The 20,451-nt window shown below is 58.3% G+C and overlaps 3 protein-coding genes across 5 annotated transcripts; 1 reads left to right on the forward strand and 2 right to left on the reverse strand.

The window, feature by feature from the left end:
* Positions 1–162: 162 nt before the first annotated feature.
* On the forward strand, positions 163–4,356 carry CCDC78 (coiled-coil domain containing 78). The gene is made up of 14 exons (XM_088801372.1): positions 163–627; positions 863–982; positions 1,066–1,152; positions 1,356–1,508; positions 1,602–1,658; positions 1,788–1,849; positions 1,954–2,032; positions 2,113–2,238; positions 2,440–2,627; positions 2,698–2,869; positions 3,056–3,099; positions 3,787–3,853; positions 3,933–4,033; positions 4,133–4,356. Exons 1-14 carry the CDS (start codon positions 163–165, stop codon positions 4,242–4,244), a joined length of 1,833 nt encoding a protein of 610 aa, XP_088657498.1. The 3' UTR covers positions 4,245–4,356.
* ANTKMT (adenine nucleotide translocase lysine methyltransferase) lies at positions 4,352–9,389 on the reverse strand. Of its 2 annotated transcripts, XM_019756218.3 has the most exons (5): positions 5,660–9,078; positions 5,220–5,324; positions 4,989–5,129; positions 4,725–4,775; positions 4,352–4,607 (listed from the first exon to the last, which is right to left on the reverse strand). In XM_019756218.3, exons 1-5 carry the CDS (start codon positions 5,819–5,821, stop codon positions 4,386–4,388), a joined length of 681 nt encoding a protein of 226 aa, XP_019611777.1. In that variant the 5' UTR covers positions 5,822–9,078; the 3' UTR covers positions 4,352–4,385. The 2 variants fall into 2 exon arrangements, with proteins under 2 accessions (XP_019611777.1, XP_019611778.1); XM_019756219.3 differs by lacking the exon at positions 5,220–5,324 and having other exon boundaries at positions 5,660–9,389.
* Positions 9,390–9,505: 116 nt separating this feature from the next.
* METRN (meteorin, glial cell differentiation regulator) lies at positions 9,506–15,524 on the reverse strand. 2 transcript variants are annotated; one of them, XM_019756216.3, is made up of 5 exons: positions 14,666–15,524; positions 13,992–14,392; positions 13,037–13,096; positions 12,846–12,952; positions 9,506–11,709 (listed from the first exon to the last, which is right to left on the reverse strand). In XM_019756216.3, exons 1-5 carry the CDS (start codon positions 14,761–14,763, stop codon positions 11,557–11,559), a joined length of 819 nt encoding a protein of 272 aa, XP_019611775.3. In that variant the 5' UTR covers positions 14,764–15,524; the 3' UTR covers positions 9,506–11,556. The 2 variants fall into 2 exon arrangements, with proteins under 2 accessions (XP_019611775.3, XP_019611774.3); XM_019756215.3 differs by having other exon boundaries at positions 11,567–12,952; positions 14,666–15,521.
* Between the last annotated feature and the right edge of the window lie 4,927 nt (positions 15,525–20,451).

Below are 20,451 nucleotides of genomic sequence, written 5' to 3' on the forward strand. Positions count from 1 at the left end.
GGCACCTCCTCCGCGAAGCCCTCCTGTGTCCTCCCGATTTCCCCGACCCCTGATTGGGATTTCCTCGACCCCTGACAGGGGAGGGGTGTGAGATCTGTCCAGTTTGATGGCCTACCCGTGCAGGCGCTCAGCAAGCACCACAAGGAACACAGAAGGCAACTAATGAGTATGAGAACCTATCCGGTAAGGCAGGGCACCTGCGTGAGGATAACAGTAACAGCAGCGGCAGCTCCTTTACGTGCGCGCTGTCCCACACCTGCCCGGGCTGGGCGCTTTCAAGCACCCCTGGTTCCATCCCTGGATAAATACAGGAATGCTGGTCTGCATTTCCCAGGTGAGGAAACTGAAGTCAGAAAAAATGGGTCGCCATATATGGAAGGAACTGAGAGTTTCCCCCACCTCCCCAACCACCGAACTGCCCTGTCAGTCTTCGTGGGAGGGGCCCCTGAGAGACTCCCGGGACCAACAGAGGCCTTGGCAACGCAAGCCACAAGCCACTGGTGTCACAGCAACAGGCCAGACGGCGAGGCTGCACTGGGCTTGGGGCAGCCCGAGATCCTTTTGCCAATGGAGCGTGTGGCAGCCCCAGGCCCCAGGCCAGGGGTCCCACCTTGGGCCACTAAAAATGTGAGTCCTCCCAAGACGCTGCTGCTTCTGCCATGGTGTTTGGGGTCTTCCCTGTCCCCTCAGGGGCCAGGCAGAGTGCAGACACCCATGTTCTGGGTCTGATCCTGGCCATGGACTCAGCTCCTCCAGCTCAGCTAGTCTGGCTGTGTGGGGGTTGATGGCTGGTGGCTCCATGGGAGTGGCCAGAGCCCAGGCCTGAGACCCACCTGGGGGATGGGTGGTGGTACCTCCCCAGGTTCTGCCACTGATGGAGGACTGGCTGCCAGGAGTCCCTGGGGGTACCCCAGCCTGGGCCACCAGCATTAAGACAGAGCTTCCCTCAGATATAGAGCTGAGTGAGGAACAGCTGGTGAGTGTGGGGCCCTGGGGAGCTGGCAGGAAGGAGAGTGCCCACAGCAGGGTGCTGCAGGCACCACCTCTCACCCTGGCCACCCACAGGTCTCCAAGGAGCTGGTCGACCTGCAGATCAAAACCCATCGCCTGCAGGAACAGCACGAGGCTGAAATCTTCGAGCTGAAGAGTGAGGTGGGCGCTGATGTATGCCCACGTGTGCCAGCCTGACTGCTGTGGGTGGGTGTAGGTGTGCCCCACATGATTGTGCCCACTCACAGTGTCTGAGTCCTTGAATGTCTCACACGTGCTGTGTCCATGTGTGCCAAAAATGGATGTTGTCTTGCCCCAGGTGGCTTGACAGGCAGGTACACCCGCTCACCCTGGTCGCTCCACAGGTCCTGAGGCTGGAGAGCCGGGTGTTGGAGCTGGAACTGCACGGAGAGCGTGCAGCCACGGCAGAGGCTGATCTGGGAAAACACCAGGTGCCTGCACAGGAGCTTGGGCGCAAGGCCAGGGGGCAGGGACACTCCGGCCACCGCAGAGTCCAGGTCACCATAAGTGCATGGAGGGCCTGGCTGGGTGGAAGCCAAATAGGGGTGCAGCAGGGGCGCAGTGAGGCTGGGACCCACTCTCCTATGCAGGTGCAGTCCAAGGACTTCCGGGTCCCTGAGGACAAACAGCAAAAGCTGGGGAATGGGGTGAGTGTGTAGCGACCTAATGCAGGGGACTGTTCAGGTTACTTCCAGCCCAGGGTTGGGGCAGGGCAATGCAGGGGACCCAGAGCTTGGGATCTCATCTGGCCAGCCCTGTGCACCCCAAAACTGCAGGGAGAAGAGCAGCGGGCACTGGAGCAGCACAGAGCCCAGCAGCAGGCACTGGAGACGCAAGTGTGAGTGGCTGCCTCACCTGGCACAGTGCAAGGGACAGCTGTCCCCAAGGGGCAGAGGAAGCCTCCACCCTGAGTCTGGCTGAGCCTCATACCCATATCCACAGGGCAGCCCTGGGCCAGCAGCTGCAGGGAGCCCAGGAGAAGGCCAGGGCAGCTGGGCAGCAACTGGCTGCACAAGCCATGGTGAGGTCCAGCCGTACCCACTTTGAGATCTGGGGGGTGGGGGTCCTACAAGCTCAGCAGAGGTCCACCTCCACCCGCAGGTGTTGTCCACCTGCCAGGGCCAGCTCCGCCAGGCTGAGGCCGAGAACGCCCGCCTGCAGCTACAGCTCAAGAAGCTGAATGAGGAGTACGCCATCAGGCTACAGCACAGCGCCCGCACCCTGGCGGTAAACACTGGGAGGGTGACCCTGTGCTGGGTGGGAGGCCCCTAGGTCCCGGGGAGCCTCAGCCTGGCCTGGGTTTGCCAGGCTGCTTCAGGGACCCTGTGGGCCCCACCTGCTGCACTGCTGGACCTGCCCCACGGAAGGGACTGGGGGGGGGGGGTCTGTGGGCCCAACCAAGCCCAGGCCCCACCCCGTCTCCTCCAGGAGTATGCGGATGGTACAGGCCAGGCACCTACAGCCGCAGCTCTTAGGACATTCCTGGAGAATACTCTGGAAGACATCCGGGCTGCACACCACAGCCGTGAGCAACAGCTGGCCAGGGCTGCTCGAGCCTACCGCAAGGGCCTGGCAGATCTGAGCCGAAGGCATGAGGAGCTGCTGGCTGCCCACAGGTAGGCCCCTCCCCTGAGACAAGCACCTGGTGGGGAGGGGTGGCTCTACATGACTTGGCACGTGGCTTAGTGTGCAGCAGGTACTGGCAGACCCCAACAGGGTACCTGAGATCCCCAAGGCTGCCTCTGATGCAGCCACGATGGACCTGGAGCCATTGTCCCTGCACCTGGTCACCAAGCTTGGCCACCCAAAGGAGGAGCAGACAAAGCTGGAGACACACCTTCAGAAGCTCCAGGCCCAGGTGATCCCTCCCTGCCGCCCCACACTGGCCTTGGGGCTCAGAGCCCAGAAGTCACCTTAGGACCCAGCCCAGCCTCAGGAAAGTCCCTACCCCGGCCTCTGAGCAACTTACCCTGATCAGCCAACCAAGAATCCCGACTATGCAGCCTTACACAGAGCACTCAGGATGCTACTCTTGTTCCTACAGAAGGGACCTGGTGAAGCTTCCCAGGGGGTCACATCAGAGCCACAGTGAGTGCCCTGGTGTGGTTGCTGGGGGGACCTTCAGGGGTGTCATTCATTTGCTCCACTAACTCTTTAACTGCTGGGCAGGGTTCTGGTTGCAGCAGTAAACAAGGTGGACTGTCTGTGCCCGCAAGTCTGTCTATATGGGAGACACTATTACAGAAAAGCCAAGTGCCTGGGGTGAAGAGGAGCTCTGATGGGAGAGGGGCTGACCTCGAATGGGAGGGTCAGTGAGAGCCCAGAGGAAGGGATGTTTCAGTTGAGCCTGGAAGACAAGGCAGGAGCAGGCTATGTGGTGCCCTTCACAGCCCTTGCCTCTGGGCCTCCATGTTTCCAACTGTGTAATGGGCAGATGCTTATACAGGCCCACCTCCCAGGGTTTTGGGAAACAAATGCCCAACATGAGGGGAGGCACCCCCATCAGCATCCCTACAGACACTGGGGTCACTGTCTAAGCTGGCCTTGTGGCTTAATTCTCCCGGAGCGGCCAGTGGGCCCTCTGGGCCTGGGCTGCCCTGCACCACTCCCCATGGAGCACAGAAGGCTCCAAGGCACAGGCAGGGCCTATAGTGGCAGAACAGGCCCATGCTGTCCTAAACTCGCTCCCAGGAGGAACCTCAAAGATCTAGGGGCCCCTCTTGAGCAGGGTCAGTGGTCAGCGCCTGGGCCAACACCCCCATTCTCCCCTCGCAGGGACCTGGGAGCTGTATCCTGGGCCCAGATCCACCAAAAGCTCCAGGACTTCTCCCGTGGTACCCAGGTAGTGAGTGGGCAAGGCCTGGCTGGGGGCCCTCCTCACACTCTGTCCTGGCTCATGGCTTATGTCCCCCCTATGCCAGGCAGAGCTGGAACAGGAGCGGGCACAGCTGCTAGTCCGGGCCACGATGGCTGAGGAGCAACTTTCTGAGCTCCAGGAGTATGTGGACCAGCACCTAGGCAGGTGGGCTCTTGGGAAGGTAGGATTGGGGTGGGTCCCAAACACTACAGGCAGGGCTTGTCCACAGTCAGGCGGGTAACTAAGCCTGGTCTCTCCGAGCAGGTACAAGCAGGAGATCCTGAGGCTGAGGAAGCTGGTGGGTACCGGGGACCCCCAGAAAGTGGGGGCTGCACCTACAGCCAAGTCTCAGCGCCCGAGGACCCGCAGCCGCTAACTGGTCATCAGATAAGCTCAGAGCACAACTCTTCCCGACCAGAATGAAGCCCTCCGCACGCCTTGGGGAGTCATTCCACCCAGCCCTCTACCCAACAAGAGTCAGAATGGAGCCCACTGAGTCTTTATTGTGTCCACATGATCAGCCAGCCTGAGGATCAGGGGCCCTAGGAACTGAGGTAGAACTGGGTGCTGGGGCAGCCTGCCCAGCTGGCCCACCATTATGGATGTCATAGGCCCAGACGCGGTCCAGACCCTCACCCACCACAGCCACAGGCTGCCAGGTGGGGAGGGGGAAGCGCCCCGACACCACACGGGCCCCTTCAGGCAGCTCCACCTGTAGTTTGCTCTCCAGTAGTGGGAGCTGTGGGAGAGAGTAGGAGGGTGGAGTGGGCAGGGCGGAACACGGCTGCCCCCTCCCAGCTCCTCCAGGCCCAGCACATATGCTGGGGTAGCCTGGGCTAGGAAACCCCGGACCTACCACGCTGGGAGCCAGGAACACAGACACGTTGTGGCAGTCCCTCAGGCTCACCTGTGGGAAGAAGAGGTCATCCCAGTAGGGAATGGGACCCCAGCTGGGGAAGAGGTCTGGTGGACATGGAGTTACCGCGGCTTCCTGAGTGCCAGCCCGCAGCCCGCCCAGGTGGCAGGGGCAGCTGGGACTGTCAGCAGGGTGGTCAAGCTAGAACTGGAAGCATGGACATCAGGTATGGGGTTGGAGGGGGTCCAGGACTCCCTCAGTTACCTTCCAGAGGTCCTCACGGTGGTAGCTGACACTGCCCGCACAACCTGCCCTCCAGGCATGCAGCCGAGCCAGCCCCACCAGCCATGGGTTCAGCTCATAGCCCACAGCTGGGCGTAGACCGCACTTGTGGGCAGCCAGCACCTGTGGGTACCAAAAGAGTCAGGACCAGAAGGTGGGGAGGTGTGCTGGCAGGTGAGAGCAGTGAGGACACCCCGCACCCCTACTCCTTACAATCCTGCCGTCGCCAGATCCCAGGTCCACCAGCTTTCCAGAACGGCCTTTAAGCAGCGACAACACGTGCTCCACCTGCCGCACACTCGCCCCAACATAGGGCACCTGGGCAAGGAGGTGGACGGGGCTGGGAGGGCTAGTCCGTTAGCCACTCCCACTCCTCGCAGGTCCGGTCCCCAAACCTGGATCACACTGGGCAAGAGGCGGAACCTGCCTCCTGGGCTTCCTTTCTTAGCAACGGGCTGTCCTGCCCCACCTGAAGCAGGGACCAATCCGCAGTCCGGCTGGCCCCGGGGTGCAGCGCCATTCCCCTCCTCTTACACCCCGGCTTAGCTCCTCAATTCAGACGTCCCCAGCTTTGGCCCCGCCCACAGGCTAGAGCCCCGCCAGGAGTTTCGACCACCAGCCCGGGCCCCGCCCCCATAAGCCCCGCCCCTCACCTGCAGCCGCAGCGGCACCCGGCGGAAGCCCGGCTGCAGTAGCAGCGCCCACACGGCGTATGCGGCCAGGCCCGAGCCCGCTGCCACCTGCAGCAGCTCCAGCGCGCCCAGTCGCCGCTCACGCAGCTCCGTCAGCGCCTCATCCGGGTCGTCCTGTTCCATGTCTGTGGGATACGCAGTTCAGGGTTGTCCCTTCCCGGGTCGGAGACCCTCACACCTACCAGCGGCGACGCCGGAAGTGACGACACCGGAAGGGGCGGGCAGAACGCGCGGCTGGTCCCTTAGCTTTCCGTTTAGGGTCCCTCCCTGGTGCTCACCGGCAAGTACGTGTGGACCTCGCCACGCCCCACGGGGTACGATAGCCCCCAGCTAGACCCCGTGGCACAAAGGTACCCCCCCTTGCCTCAGAGCCGTTTCTGCCACCGTCCTTTTAGTTAAGGCCACCAAAGAAATAGTCGTGGGATACCCACTAACCATCTTGTACCCAAGCAGTAGAAGCCCTCCTGAATTCTCACCACTCAATAATTGTCCGCCCGTCATCTCACCTGTGAAATCCTCTTGCTGACTGCTTCTCGTATAACTCTTTCTCGCTGCATTAATTTTGACCTGGTATTATCCCTTCCTTCACTGACAAAAACCCCTCACCAATGCTTGATGCTGACAGATCACCTTTGACTCTCCGTGATAACGTATAGGAAGGTCCTCTAACCAAGGTAGATTTTTCGTGGTTTACTGATAGTTCTTATTTAAAGGATGAAATAGTGAATATTGGGCTGAATATGCTATTGTAACTTTTTTTGAAGTCATCAAGGCAGCACCTTTGCCTCTGGCGACCTCTGCCCAACCAGTTGAATTATACACTCTTACTCTGGCTTGTGCTCTAGCTAAGGGCAAAACCGCAGATATTTATACGAATAGTCGCTATGCCTTTGGGGTAGCTCATGACCTTGAAACACTATGGAAACAGTGAAGTTTCCTTACTTCTAATGGGGGTACAATTAAAAATGGCTCGTGTCCAAAATCTGTTAGATGCCATACCAGCCGCCTTGGCTACTAAGATACTTGGGCATTCCAAACTTGAATCCCTGGAGACTAAAGGAAACCATCTCACTGATATATTTCCGCCAAGAACACTGCTCTCAAAGGAACCAGTAGCCAAACCTCTGTCATGGTCCAAACGGATGTTCCCCTAAATGATAATTTAGAGAAATTAACTAGAGATGCTCAAAAATTGGCCCCAGAAAAGGAAAAACAATATTGGAAATCTAATAACTGTCGGTTTGATAAAAAGAGAGAACTCGGCCTGGGGCCAAATAATAATCCACTCCTGCCAGAAATTCTAAAATTCCCATTACTGACTGTTGTACATGCATTGAATCATTAGTCTACTGATAAAATAACCTTTATGAACCAATACTAGTGGGGAAATATTAATAAGGCTGCATAAAGCACCTACTTTTCTTGCCCCACCTGCCCAAAATACAATCCAGGGAAACTGTCCACACCACCCCAGAACATTTTAAATTGCCCAATGGACCATTCGAATAAATGGACTTTATTCAGCTACCCCATTCCCATGGAAACAAATATGTCTTGGTAATGGTGTTTTTTTCCATTGGGTCAAAGCCTTTCCATGTAGACAAGCTACTGTCTTCAGTGCCTAATCTTATTGGAAAAAATGTCATCCCTACCCGGGGAACCCCTCTTGAGCTCCATAGCGACTGGAGAACCCATTTTACGGGTGAAATATTACGGCAAGACTGTTATTTAGCCACTTTCTACAGCATTTCGCTTATCCTCCTGAGATAAGAGGGCACATTCCTGCTGGTAAGTCAGTAGGGTTGAACAGACAGGAGCCAGCTGCTAATACTTGGGTAAGTCCCCTAAGGACACCTGTCTTAGGGAGACGATTCAGCACTAAAGACTCCAGGGTCACTAACCATAGGATCTGCTTACAAGGACCAAGGAACTTTCCTTTGGCTCTGCCTGTGCAGTCAGGTTCAGAGGTGACCTCTATGTGACCATTTTCTTTATTTTAGTGCTAAAAATCACACCCAGGGGTAGAAATTTAACATGCTAATGAGACAAGCGAAGCACAAAGAAGCATTTAGTCACATTGTCTAGGTGCCAAGAAAAACTGCCTCCGCGTGTCTAGACATAGTTTTCCTCCTGCCTTAGCTCCCTTTAAAAATCCTGCCCCACCTTCCTTCAGAGAACCACCCATTTCTTCTCTTTCACCGACCTGGTTTCCTTGTGCAGTCTTAATAAAACTTTGTCTACATTGGTGTCTGGTAAGCTCTCTTGATTTCCATCGTGGGAGATTGCAAGGACCCAGGAAGCGGTCTTCAGGACTAGTTGAACAAACCAGAATTGGCAAAATTTGTGGAAACCCTCCAACTACCTTGGCCAAAAGCATTGCCATTGGTCCTTCTAAATCTCAGATCCACTCCCTTTGGAACTCATAAACTTTCACCCTTTTGAGATAGTCACAGGGTGCCTGATTCATCTAGCCCCTCCCTCTTTTGATCCACAGTTGATAAAAGATGTACTTCAATATTGCAATAGCCTAATTATGTCCATTGAAAATAACCATGTTTTAGTTTGCAATAGCAAACAGCATCTGTTGCACATGGATAAATTCTTTTGGAGAAGTAGAGACCCAATTACACAAAATTAAGGAACAAGCCCATTGGTTAAAACAAATTTCACCTGACTCTCCATGTTCCTTTGGCATATCTCAGGTTTGGGCTCCTGGTTTAGGACCATTATATAAACTGGATTTCATTCTGCTCATTTTATTTTGTATAATTATTTTCAAACTTTGTACCTAGTGCCCATCAAGCTCCTGCAGAAACGATGCACTGCATAGAATGACATTGGCTCAATGCTTCAATGTATCTGCAACGCTTATGACCCCGATAAAATAGATTTTAGATGGGAATGCCTAAGTGTCCTTCCTCATGCCCTCCTTGCTACCCAAATGTGACCTCAATGGTTTCCAATCGCTGTGCACTTTTCTTCCGACATGGAAGATGACAGCCAGGAAAGGTCCTTCCTGGCACAGAGGGACAAAACCACGAAATGTGGAAAAACTGATTATTGGCCCATGATGCCTTCAGAGAAAGATCTTGATCAAAGGGGGGAATGTTAAAATGAAAAGGAAACCTCAGGGGCCGGCCCGGTGGCTCAGGCGGTTGGAGCTCCATGCTCCTAACGCCAAAGGATGCTGGTTCGATTCCCACGTGGGCCAGTGGGCTCTCAACCACAAGGTTGCCGGTTCAACTCCCACAAGGGATCGTGGGCTGCACCCCCTGCAACTAACAACGGCAACTGGACCTGGATCTGGGCTGCGCCCTCCACAACTAAGATTGAAAGGACAACAACTTGACTTGGAAAAAGTCCTGGAAGTACACACTGTTCCCCAATAAAGTCCTGTTCCCCTTCCACAATAAAATCTTTAAAAAAAAAAAAAAAAAAAAAAAGGAAACCTCATAAAATCAGTCAGGAAGCCTTGCAGGGGGAGCGCTCACGCGTTACCACTCACTGCACCTTGAAAACTCAAACAAGAAGGAGCTTACTTGAGTACTCCAGGAGGAGGAAGATTCTCTCCTTACTTAGCAACAGCCCAGGCAATGAGAACCACCACACTCAGCCAATAAGAAGCCACCACCACCTTGAACTCTTACTCTCTTCCAATGGACTTTTGCTTATAACCATCTCTCCCACCCAACTCCCTCCTTTTTCTCTATAACATTCCCACTCCTTTGTTCTCCCTACTTGCTTGTGGTTCACCGTAGTTTGCAAGCCCCACATTGCAATTCCTCTGCCGTTCCCAAATAAACTCACTTTTTGCTGGTAAAATAACTGGCTATTTTATTTTTAAGGTTGACAGTAGGAAACGGGCTCCCTGGGGGTGAGGCAGCAGCCAGGCCCAGCCACTCTGGGTCACAGCAAGGCTCTATATAGCCCTGTCTCAGGGAGACTGGCAGAGGTCTCTGCTGATCAGGACATCCCAAAAGCCAGCCAAGCCTAGGAGCAATTGCCGGAGGATACCCTTCCGGCTCCCTCTCACAGCTGAAGGCTGTTAGCCCAAGTGGGCAGGAAACAGAGGATGCTGGCATCTAAGGGAGAGGGGATGGTGGAAGTTGGAGCTCAACCGAGGGGCAGGGAGGAGGAGGCTGATGCAAAGGAGACATTGTGCAGACCTGAGAAGACAGATGCTGGCTGTGTGGTGGGAAGCGAGCCAGATGTAAGGGGCCAGGGCTTCTGGCGGCTGGCCCAGCCATGGGGGCTGGAGAAAGAATCCCAGGAGCTGGGGAGACCACCTTCCTTTTCCAGAAAATGTAAAAAAAGAGAGAGAGAGTTCCCGGAGGTGACCTGATAACGTCTGGTGATAGGAAAGTGGGGGGACAGAGCCCTGGGTCAAGTGGCAGAACCAGGACCTGCTTCTAACACCCGGAGGTCAAATGGCCGTGAATGTCAAGGGTTTGTCTGCACACAGGCCCTGGCCTGGCTCCTCAGCCATCCACGGCCCTGGTCAGGAACCCCTGCAGGGACAGAGGCTGCTTCAGAAACGGGGCTCACCCAAGACCTCTGTCCCCATTCCCCAAGTGAAGAGTGCCTCACATGCCTGCACCCACTGGACCCCAACCCTGAAACACAGGTGTCCCTAGATGGCAGGAAACCCCAGTACCCTGCTCCCAAGACCTGAGCCCTGGGGAGGAGGGCCACCTGGCTCAGAGCACTTTGTCTCCTTGGGCTGTCACTGGGTCCTCCCCAAAAAGGACGGATGTGCCCTGGGATCTAGGCTGGGGGAGTCTTACCCAAACAACACTTGTCTCTTGCTCCTTGCATTATCCCCAGCACCTAGAGCGGCACCTGGCACCCAGAAGGCACTCAGGAAAAGTTTGTTGACTAAATGCATGCACCTAACTAGCACACACACCCTACAAGTCTCTTCTATTCACATCTAGCACACTGCTCCGTGGCCTTTGGGCACTGGGCAGTTGGGTGCGTGCCCACATGAGAGCACACGCCCAGAGGTGCCCCACAGGCCAGCTCCCATAGTGTCAGCCTGCATGTTCACCCACACTGGCTCCCCTTAGCCACTCCTCCCAGGGCAGGCATGAAGCCCCTGGCCCAAGACTTCTAGGGCTCATGAGGCCTGTTAGCCACACCCATTCCCACTCTGTGCATCTATGAGAAGAGCGCTTGTTGTAGCCAGTATGTGCATGGCAGGCTCAGGCATGTACTGGGGAAGGTGGGTAGGGGCCAGTGTCCAGCTGAGGGCCCACCCCAGAGCAGCTACCCCACATTTTTGCAGACGGGTGATCCAAGAGGCAGTCCAGTTACCACTGGGTATGGCCGGGGCCTCCTTCCCATAGAGGCTGTGGGGAGCCGGCCAGAGCATCAGGGCAGGGCAAAGGGCTGCTCAGCCCTGCGGGAGCACGCGGAGCCTGCCCAAGGCAGAGAGGAGGAAGCCCGTCAGGGTACCCTCACTTCCTCCTCCTCTGGTGTCTGCTGAGATACTCCCTGGTGGGGGAAAGGGGCTGACCGGATGCTAGAGAGGTCCAGGCTAGGACCAGAATGTAGGGGTCACCAGCACATTGACAGTATTTAAAGCCATGAGCTTGGGGAAGTGACAGGGAGCAACACGAAGTCTTAGGAAGGAGGAGGGGCAGAGGTGGGAGGAAGCCCAGTGGAGCCTGCCATCCAGGGCGGCTGTGCGCCCCAACCCTGTAATTCTCTTCAGCCCCACAGTGAGCAAAAGGACTGCCACCCATGCATGTGGCTGCTTCCAGACAGCCACCCCATGGAAAATCCAGAGTGTCTCCTGCATCTGGAGGAAGGATGGGTCCTACATGTGGGCCCTGCATAGCCTTGTCCCTTGCACAGCCTCAGTTCGTCCCTGAAAGATGGCAGGAAGCCTGGCCTCCACCCACCCCTTTGGCCCCCTCCTCAGCAAGGTAGGCAGGTGGGGATGGGAAGCTGTTTCCAGGGCTCAGCCCAGGCATCCCTAAGGACTTAGTTGTGGCTTTCTTTCCCAGGAGCTGTGGAGTTGGGGAGAACAGAATGAGCTCATTCAGGGTTCAGAAGCCCCCACACCCCAGGGGTCTTCAGCCTCAGGGCTGCCGGCTTTGTCCAGAACCACTGGCCCTTTATGTGGCTGACACTGAGGGGGAAGGCGGGGACAGCAACAATGGGGCCAGTGGCGGGAAATGTTCGAAGAGGCCCCATTCTGTGTCCCGCCCACAGGAAATGGGCAACAAGCAGGACCCCGCAGGGGAGACCCCACACCCCACAGGCACTGCACCATGTCAGAATGCTCAGCACGTTGCAGGGCCTCTGTGCAGGGGCCTCAGGACAGAGGGGCCCATTCTTCCCTGAGGGTGGGAGGGAGCCAGGATGACTCTGCTGGGCTCCCAACAGACTACAGAGGGAAGTGGGCGTCCCGCCAGATTGCAACCCCTTTCCCCCCCCCCGGCTGGGAGTGATGTTGGCCCTTCTGCCCACATAAGGGATGCGACCCGCCTCAGACTTTGGGCGTTACGGCCCCTTTCCCACCCCTACTCTGAGCTGAAGAAGCACCTGGTGTTGGGTGCAGGAGCAATAGAGCCAAAGTTCATGTAGGTGCGCGCGTGGGGGGGGGGAGTCCCTGCACACCTCTCACCGAGCAGCAGCCCCTCCCCAGGGCATGGGCATGGGCCACTGTCCCACTCACTAGCGGGGTGGCCTTAGACAAGGCACCCCTGTCCCCGAGCCTCAGTCACCCCCTGTGTGAAGCAGGAATCAGAGCACTCCCAATGCTGGGCTCAGACATGGGGCCCTCGACCTATGCTGACTAGTAAAATCCATGTTCTTATTGGCTATCGCTTTTCCCTCAGAAGCAGTTGGTACTGTGGTGCCCTCTGGAGGCCACGCCCTCCCCACCCACCCTCCTCCAAGCCCTTCCCCAGAGCCCTGCTCTCAGGGCCCCTCAGTCCAGTGCCACCTCACACGGGTGGAGGTGGTTGGCATGGGCAGCTGCATAGACCCGGCTGAATTCCTGGAAGCGGGGTGCACAGCCAAGCCAGGCCTCACCAAAGCGGCTCCAGCCCATGAAGAGGAAGGTGCCAGGGCCAGGGCGGACGCCACAGCGCAGCGGGGCACGAATGGCGGCCTGCACCTGGCCCCCAGAGGCCCCCACCTGGAACAGTGGCAGTGTCTGGCGGAGGACACGGGCAGCTGTGACGGTGATAACAGACTCCTGCAGCTCTGTGTTGTGGGCAACCCCATGGATGGTCCCACGAATCACTGCAGGGAGATACGCTGGCCAGTGGCTGACATGTCAGGGAGGGTAGGCCCTGGGCTCCCCCCTCCTGTGGCGGGGACACTCACCAAAGTCGCTAGTGCAGGAAGCCAGGAGGAACTCAGAGTCACTACAGGGCCTGCAGGCACCTGGGATGCAGGGAAGAGGGTGAGTGTAGGCCCTGTCTGCTCCTGGACCACCCAAGGCCTCTCCCCACCAGCCAGAGGCAAGAGAAACAGAGCAAGTGACCAGACCTCCCTTGGGGCCTAATGGCAGCTGGGGATCCCAGGGAGCATGTGTGCACACACCCTGAAGATCCCCTGCATTCAGGGTGATGCTTGCAGGCTCCAGCGTGCACCCCACCCACGTGCACAGACATGGGTCTGGGGGTCATGCCCAGCTGGAGCTCAGTGTCTGGGTGCACGCTCTCACACACCCATCTTGCATATGAGGTAACCCCTGTGGCCTCTCAGAGCTGCCTCCTGGGCCCAGAGACACCAGCCTTGTCTGAGGTGAGGGTGGGGGAGTAGGGGGAAGATGAGGGTATGATACGCTCTGTCCTCTCTGGGCGAGGAAGGAGGTAGGAGGCAGAACAGAGACCCCCACCCTCTGTGGGGTCAGGCTCCAAGCTCCGGAAGAGCAAAGAGCTGGGCCTGCTGCCCTGCAGGGCAGCTGGGGCATCTCCATGGTGACAGGCTCACACTGGACTTTTGTTGTATTGGGCTGGGGGAGGGGACGGAGGTCACCGCTGGGCCAGGGAGCCCTGGACAGCTTTGGCCAGAGGCTGATTCTGTCGTCCCCTCCATCATCCCGTCTCCCTTAGGGACCAGGGATTTAGGTTGCCCTGCCTGGCCTCCACTCCCCCCATTCTGCCCCCTGCCGGCTCTTTCCCTTGGGCGCTGCTACTCACTAGCAGTGTGGCCTCTGACGAGCGCCTCAAGTTTCTCTCTCTCTCTGCAGTGGGGACAACAGTCATGTCCCATCCCGCCCCGGTAGGGAGCAACTTCATGATTCCCACCCTTCCCCACCCAGGCCATCACTCACCATCCGTGCCCAGACCGTGGGCCTGCGGAGGCAGCTCGGGATGCCCATCCTCGCGCAGCTCGAAACGGAAGGAGGCCACGCGGCGGCTGATGTCGCGGTGCGGGGTGGCCTGCAGGAAGAGGGCCCGACCCTCGCGGGGACCCCAGCGCACGCATCGGCCCCCGGCCGGGCCTGGGCCCTCGGCCAGCAGCAGCTCCAGGGAGCCTCCCTCCCGCTCTGCGAAGACCTGGGCGCCGGCGAAGGGCCGCGCCGGCCGCAGGCAGGCGATGCGGGGCCGCGCGTCGGAGTCGGGACCGCCCAAAGTCAGCCGCAGCGCGCCGGCCGGGTACAACCACTCGATCCCGCCCTCCGTGCAGGCCAGGGCCAGCTGCCCCACGCTGCCGGGCTCCTGGGTCAGGCCACTGGGGACAGACGCGCGGCGCTGAGAGGGGAGGCCCGCGACTCCGGCCGGCGCAGCTCCCTCCCCTGCACCCGCTCCCAGCAGCCACACAGCTGCGTCCACTTTATGGAGGAGGAAACTGAGGCCCAGCGTTCTTGGCACGCGAGAGGGAGGGCAAGGATTCAGTGCGGGAGCGGAGTGACCCCCCCCCCATCCAAAGGGTGGGCTACACCATCCCTCAAGCCCCTCCTAGGAGAGAGTGCAGCCCCAGGGGGCCGGCACGCGGGGATCGTACCTGCCTTTCCAGCTGCAGCGGTCCTCCGAGTAGCCGGCGCGGGCAGCCGCGGCCAACAAGCCGCAGCAGAGCGCGCAGAGCAGCACAGGGGGCTGCATGGCGCCGGGACAGGGCGGCAGGAGCGGCCGGGGGCACAGGCCCCGGCCGGGCGCAGCCCACCGCCCGCGCCGCTTGGCCGCGCAGCCCCGCCGGGTGCCCGAGCTGCGCGAGGGGGGCCGGGCGGGTGGCCAATAGCTGAGCGGCCCCGGAACTTTCCGCCAATCGTAGTGGCGCTCGCGGGGGCGGGAGGACAAACCCGCGTCCTTCGAGGCGCCGGAGTGGGGGCTCCTAGCTCTGTGTCCTCTGTGTCACCCCCTCCAGGTACCCCCGCCCCCGGCCTCGACATGCACGCCGTCCTGGTCGGGCTGCTGTTCCCTGAGCCCTTGGTCCCGGTGAGGGTTGGTTTCCTGCGCTCTGGAACTGGGGTGGAGTGGCGGGGGGCTCATCGCGGGTGGTCCTTTCCAAGAGTGGGTCCTGGGCTCTCAGTCCCCCTCTCTTCCCAACCAACCCCAAGAGGCTGCCGGTACCCAAAGGAGAAAGAGCCAGGTGCTGCGGCTGCCCGCACGAGGGGAGCAGCAGGATTGGAAGGGCAGCCCTGAGCCACAAAATCAGGCTCCCAGGAGGCCGGGACTTGGGATACTGAAGTGGAGCCGACTCCCCAAAATGAAACAAGGCCTGTGGTGGGGAAGCGCAGAGATTTCCCATAGTCAGGATTTCGCCTGAGGGAAGGGGGTGGGGAGTGGCTGGCCAGGGGGGACTAGAGAGGTTCCAGTCCTAGGGAGGAGCAGACAGCCTGGGCAAAGGCCAAGTGGATGGGGTTCTCAACAGCCCGGAACCGACCCCCACCCCCACCCCCAGTCAGCTTGCAGAATCCTTAGCCAGGAGTCCAACCTCATGCCAGAACCCTCTGGGTCACTGAGAGCTTTAGTCAGGTTTGTGGGAACCGCATAGACTGCTATCTGTGGCTGTGAGCCCTCCATCCCACTGTCCCTGCACCCAGTCCCCCTACTACCCCTGGGCCTGAGTACGTGGCTGATAGATGAGGGCAGATGGCCCAAGGGGAGAGGGGAAGTTGGAGCTGCAGCCAGATTGAGTGTACCAGACTGCCTCCTCCCCTGGCCCCGGCGCCCTCCCAGGCCAAAGAGTGGGTGAGACACTACAGGGTAAAGATAGTGGGGTGAGAACCAGGTATCACTATCACGGTAGCCAAAAGGTGGACGCCACCCAACTGTTCATCAGTGGATTAATGGAGGGAAAAAACGTTGTCCATCCATACAGTGATTCAAACTTTAAAAGAAGGAAATTCTGACAAGCTACAATACGGATGAACCTTGAGGACATTATACTCAGCGAAATACGCCAGTCACAAAAGGACAAATACTGTGTGATTCCACTTCTGTGAAGTTCCTAATTCATAGAGACAAAGTAAAATGGTGGGTGCTGGGGCTGGGAGGAGAGGGGGTGGGAATTGGGAGATCGTGCTTAATGGAGACTTAGTTTGGAAAGATGAAAACGTTCTGCAGATGGCTGGTGGTGATGGTTGCATTACAATGTGAATGTACAAAACATGACTGAACTGTACACCTAAAAATGGTTAAGATGGTTAAGATTTATGTTATGTGTATTTTACCCAATTAAAAATAAAAATAAAAGGCGTAGGCAGGGCCTGGGGCTGGGGAATAGAAGGCAAAAGAGGTGCTGTAGAAGGAAGGGAGAGGGCACCCGCGTCAGCTGCTATGGCTGCCCTTGCCAAGCGTGTGGGTCCACATAAAGCTAGCCACTAGGGCTTTGGCGGCCCCTGCCGCGGCCTCTAAGACAGAGTGGGCTCCAGGCGCCCTCTAGTGGCGGTGCGAAGAAACAGCCTCAGATCCGCCTCCAGCCGGCTTAGAGCCCCTGGCTCCCCCGCCGCAGCCCACACCCTAGAGAATGGGCCAGTGTCTGTGAGTATGAGGAAGGAGTTCCTGACAGTTGACCTGGTCCAAAATGAACACAGGCCTGGCCCTGAGCTGTCTCCTCAACACCAGGCTTCCCCTGCCCCAGCCTCTGCTTTGAGGGGCCTGGCAATGATGCTGTCACCTGCAGAAAGTGGGGACAGGAGCCACCTAGCCTCACAGCTCCTGGCTCCACCCAGGGAAACACGTAAGTGTTGTTAGCCACTAGAGGTCTGCTGCCTATGGGACAGGGAGCCAGAGGCCATGCCTGGACTTGACTGCTGTGGGTGCAGGACCAGACATACTGCAGGTGCCCAGTAAATACCTACAGAACGAGTGTGTGCGCCAAGGAGGGAACGAATGAGGGAGGGAGTGAATGAATGAATGACATCCCAAACCTCAGGTAATTCCCCTGATGTCTATGCTCAGTTTGGGGCTCCTTCGCACGCCCCAGCTCCAGACCCTATAGTGCCTTGATCCCCAAAAGGGGCCTTTCTCCATTCCCACCCAAAACCTAGGTCCTGGCAGGGGGCTGCAGCTGATGCTAGGACAAAGAGCAGTGTCCGAGGTGAGCCCTGCCCTGAACAGTGCCTGGGACAGGTGGCCCTGACCTTCAGCAGAGGAAACAACCCCTAGGGTGAAGTGCACCTGCCCCCGGGAAGCCCAAAGTGCTAGGGACACAGGCAAAGAGCACTCATGACCAAGGCAGGGGCTGGGCTGGTTGGGGGCCTGGGAGAGCAACACAGAAGCCAGAGAAGAGTGTCCCAGATGCGGCGAACAGAGGGGAAGGGCCCTAAGGACAGGACAGAGCTCAGGGCAAACCAGGAGGGTGGTCAGTGGGAGGTGGGCAGGGCCAGCCCCAAGCCCATCGCCCAGGGAAGAGTTTGGACTTGGCCTCATGGGGACAGTGAACATCGTCCCTGCGGAAATGGTATAGGAAAGCCCAGAGAGAGGGGTCAAGCCTCCCACTTTCCAAAGACCTCCCACTTGGTCTCCTGCTTCAGCAAAAGCAGGACAGAAGGAGAGATACAGGCTGAGCAGAGGCCAACCCTGCCCATGTCCCCAACGAGCCTGTGGCCACCTGTGCTGCTCCAGCTGCGCAAGGTGTTGAACCCCTAGTGGGGTTGTGGGGCCAGAGGCAGCAGGTACAGTGCCCAAACGAGGGCATGGAGGTGCCAGGAGTACGCCAGAACTGGGGCCACCCAGTGTTGTGCTCTGATGGCAACTTGAGCACTGACGGATCACCCCTGCCCAGCCTGCCCTAGAGACCCCCAGGGTGCTAGAGTGACCAGCCCTCCCGGAGACTCATCGGAGACATGATCGTATCTGCCAACCATTCCAGGCAGCCTGTGCAATCTCTGGCTCCCCTTCACCTGCACCCCACTCCCCCACCTCCACCCCAGGCAGAATCTGGCCTGCTCCACCTAGGAGCCTGCACCTCTCAACACTGGGCGAGGTTCCTGTAGCTGGGATGTTTTCCTCCCTTTGACAAGAAATCCACCCCCACACACATACACACACCTTGCATCTCCTCCAGGAGCCAAAAATGCAGCTGCGGACTGATTTGCAGCTGAGCTAAAAATAACTGCCAGACTCCAGCCAGGGCTGGGAAAATATCCCATTGCTAGGAGACAACCGTTACTGGGAGACCGCCATTGCTAGGCGACAGGGTTGCCTTGGTGACAACTGGGCCCTGAGTCATCCTCAGCCCTGGTTGCTCCACCCACCTGGCCCTGGTGGGTTGGGCCTGGGTCCCAGGAGGAGGGAAGGAAGGGAGCAGAAGCTGGAAGGCAGCAGAGAAGCCCACCACCTGCTGCTTGCCACTCATGGCCACCCTGGCCACCCCAGGTTGAGAGATTCTCATTCCTGTGAGTGCCCATTCTGGCTATGGAGGGGCGAGGATAGCCAAACACACCTGAGGCCTTCCTGCCCCACATGGGCCCCTCCCCGGGCAGTCTTGGGGCCCTACCTCTGGGTGGGGGGCTGAGACAATGAGGGGAGCAGTGTCCTTCTCGTGGCTCCATAGCCGGAGGCTTCAGAGCCAGCCTAATTACTGTCAGGCATGGGGCCCTCACTGCCTGTGCTGTGCTAGGACCTTCAGGACACGTCCCGGGACCCCAGACCCATTTCCCAGGAGGGGAAGTTCTTGCCTGAGGCCTCACCCAAGTAGAGAGTACTTGGGCCCGGGCAGGTGGTTCCAGGGCACACATACCACTCCAGAGTGCCCCAAGGAAAGTCCTGACAACCTCCTGTGAGGAGCCTTAGGCTGTTTCAGAATCACTGTACCATGAGGGGTGACCCCATCACAGGAATCCTCGTTCCCTGATGTTACAGGGGCTCCCTCTCTCTTAGTCCCCAAGGTGTCAGGGCAGAATGTGCCAACAGCCTTTGGTCCTCACTCCCCATGACTCTGGAACTGGAATCCCCAGCAGCCTGCACTGAGGAGACTCTTCTGTGCCCAGGCATCAAGACAAGGGATGCTCCAGGTGAGGGGTGCTCCAGGTGAGGGGTGCTTCAGGTGAGGGGTGCTCCAGGAGAGGGGTGCTCCAGGTCAGTTCATGAGACCTGGTGAGGAACCTGGTGCCCTCCTGGTCCTGGAGAAAGGCCAGTGTTGCAGAAGCTACAAGAGTAAGGGGCAAAGCTGTGGGCTGGCAGTGCTGGAGACTCAGGGCTTCGCAGGCTGCCAGACAGAGCCCTGGGAGGATGGGGACCATATCTGTACTATAAAGTGATCCCTCTGCACCATGGGGAGAATAGGTGGGGGACATCGGGGGGAGACCAGGGAGGAGGTAGTTGCCACCAGCCATGGAGGAGAGGATGGCTGGCGCAGGGAGGGGTGACAGAGGTGGAGAGATGAGTGATCCACAGGAGTTCAGGAGACAGCATTTCATAACCCTGAGTATGACTCTTTGCTCAGATTCTTCCAAAGCAAGCCGACTTCTCAGGCCCCTTTGAGGGCACAACTTGCTTTCTGCCTGAGGCTCTGACACCTGCTGAAGGGCAAGAGCCCCCCCACCCCCCCGAAGAGTGAGGTGAAACCTGCCTGCCAGTCAGGACATCAACTCTGGGTTCACATTGGCCTGCGCCTGTGCACACGGGGTGGAGGCTGAGCCAGAAGGCCCTGCCCAATGGAGGTGCCTAGATGGGTTGAACAACACTCTTTTTCAGTCACCCCAAATGTTTTCACGCATCCCATCCTGCCTGCCCATGCCAAGCCTCCTCCTTTGACACATGCAAGACTGTGATTCTTCAGTCCCTGCCTCAAGGGACAGCGGCCTTCATCCCAGCCAGTGTCCCACACACAGCAAGAATGGCACCCCCCCCCCCAAATGAGCCAGAGTCCAGCAGCCTGACTCCCCCTCCTGCCGCCCCCATCTCACACCAGCCCCACTGGGCCCTGCTTTTGGTCAAACGCTGCAAACACCGAACACCAGCTGGTTTCATTTCTATGAAGACACTGTCTCAGGGAGCTCAGAGGCCCTTTCGCTGATATGAAGACCCTACTCTGCTCTCCCCACACCTGGATCCTTTGCTGTCTCTGATGGGATCTATTAGCTTCCATCCTCCTCCCTGAGTCTGCTGGGAGGCTTGGCATTTCCAGTGCCCAGACCGCCCTCCCCACCAGGCTACCACATCCCACCTTCACCCTCTCTCCCAGCCTGGTCCCTACAAAGCAGCCACCACCTCAGCAACTAGTCTATTCCAGAGGGAACTTGCTAGGCTCCTTAAGGCCTCAGGACCTTTGCACACTTGGCCCACTTCCCCACCCCCTCATCCTTGGGGTCTTGGCTCAAGTGTCCTGTCCTCGGGAGTCCT

This window comes from Rhinolophus sinicus, chromosome 10 (assembly GCF_057876585.1).
Source record: "Rhinolophus sinicus isolate RSI-liver-muscle chromosome 10, RSI-T2T, whole genome shotgun sequence".
In the NCBI taxonomy this organism is placed as follows: Eukaryota; Metazoa; Chordata; class Mammalia; order Chiroptera; family Rhinolophidae; genus Rhinolophus; species Rhinolophus sinicus.

What these genes read in the sequence shown, in the direction of transcription:
- CCDC78 (XM_088801372.1), top strand. Translation starts at nt 163, where the DNA reads ATGAGTATGAGAACCTATCCGGTAAGGCAGGGCACCTGCGTGAGGATA. An exon ending in TCTTCGAGCTGAAGAGTGAG is followed by an intron (nt 1,153 to 1,355) that starts GTGGGCGCTGAT and finishes GTCGCTCCACAG; the next exon opens with GTCCTGAGGCTGGAGAGCCG. An exon ending in GAGCTGCTGGCTGCCCACAG is followed by an intron (nt 2,628 to 2,697) that starts GTAGGCCCCTCC and finishes CACGTGGCTTAG; the next exon opens with TGTGCAGCAGGTACTGGCAG.
- METRN (XM_019756215.3), bottom strand. Translation starts at nt 14,763, where the DNA reads ATGCAGCCCCCTGTGCTGCTCTGCGCGCTCTGCTGCGGCTTGTTGGCC. An exon ending in CCACGGTCTGGGCACGGATG is followed by an intron (nt 13,097 to 13,991) that starts GTGAGTGATGGC and finishes CCTGCATCCCAG; the next exon opens with GTGCCTGCAGGCCCTGTAGT. An exon ending in TTCCTGCACTAGCGACTTTG is followed by an intron (nt 12,953 to 13,036) that starts GTGAGTGTCCCC and finishes ATCTCCCTGCAG; the next exon opens with TGATTCGTGGGACCATCCAT.
- ANTKMT (XM_019756218.3), bottom strand. Translation starts at nt 5,821, where the DNA reads ATGGAACAGGACGACCCGGATGAGGCGCTGACGGAGCTGCGTGAGCGG. An exon ending in GGGTGCCGCTGCGGCTGCAG is followed by an intron (nt 5,325 to 5,659) that starts GTGAGGGGCGGG and finishes CTCCTTGCCCAG; the next exon opens with GTGCCCTATGTTGGGGCGAG. An exon ending in TGTTCCTGGCTCCCAGCGTG is followed by an intron (nt 4,608 to 4,724) that starts GTAGGTCCGGGG and finishes TCTCTCCCACAG; the next exon opens with CTCCCACTACTGGAGAGCAA.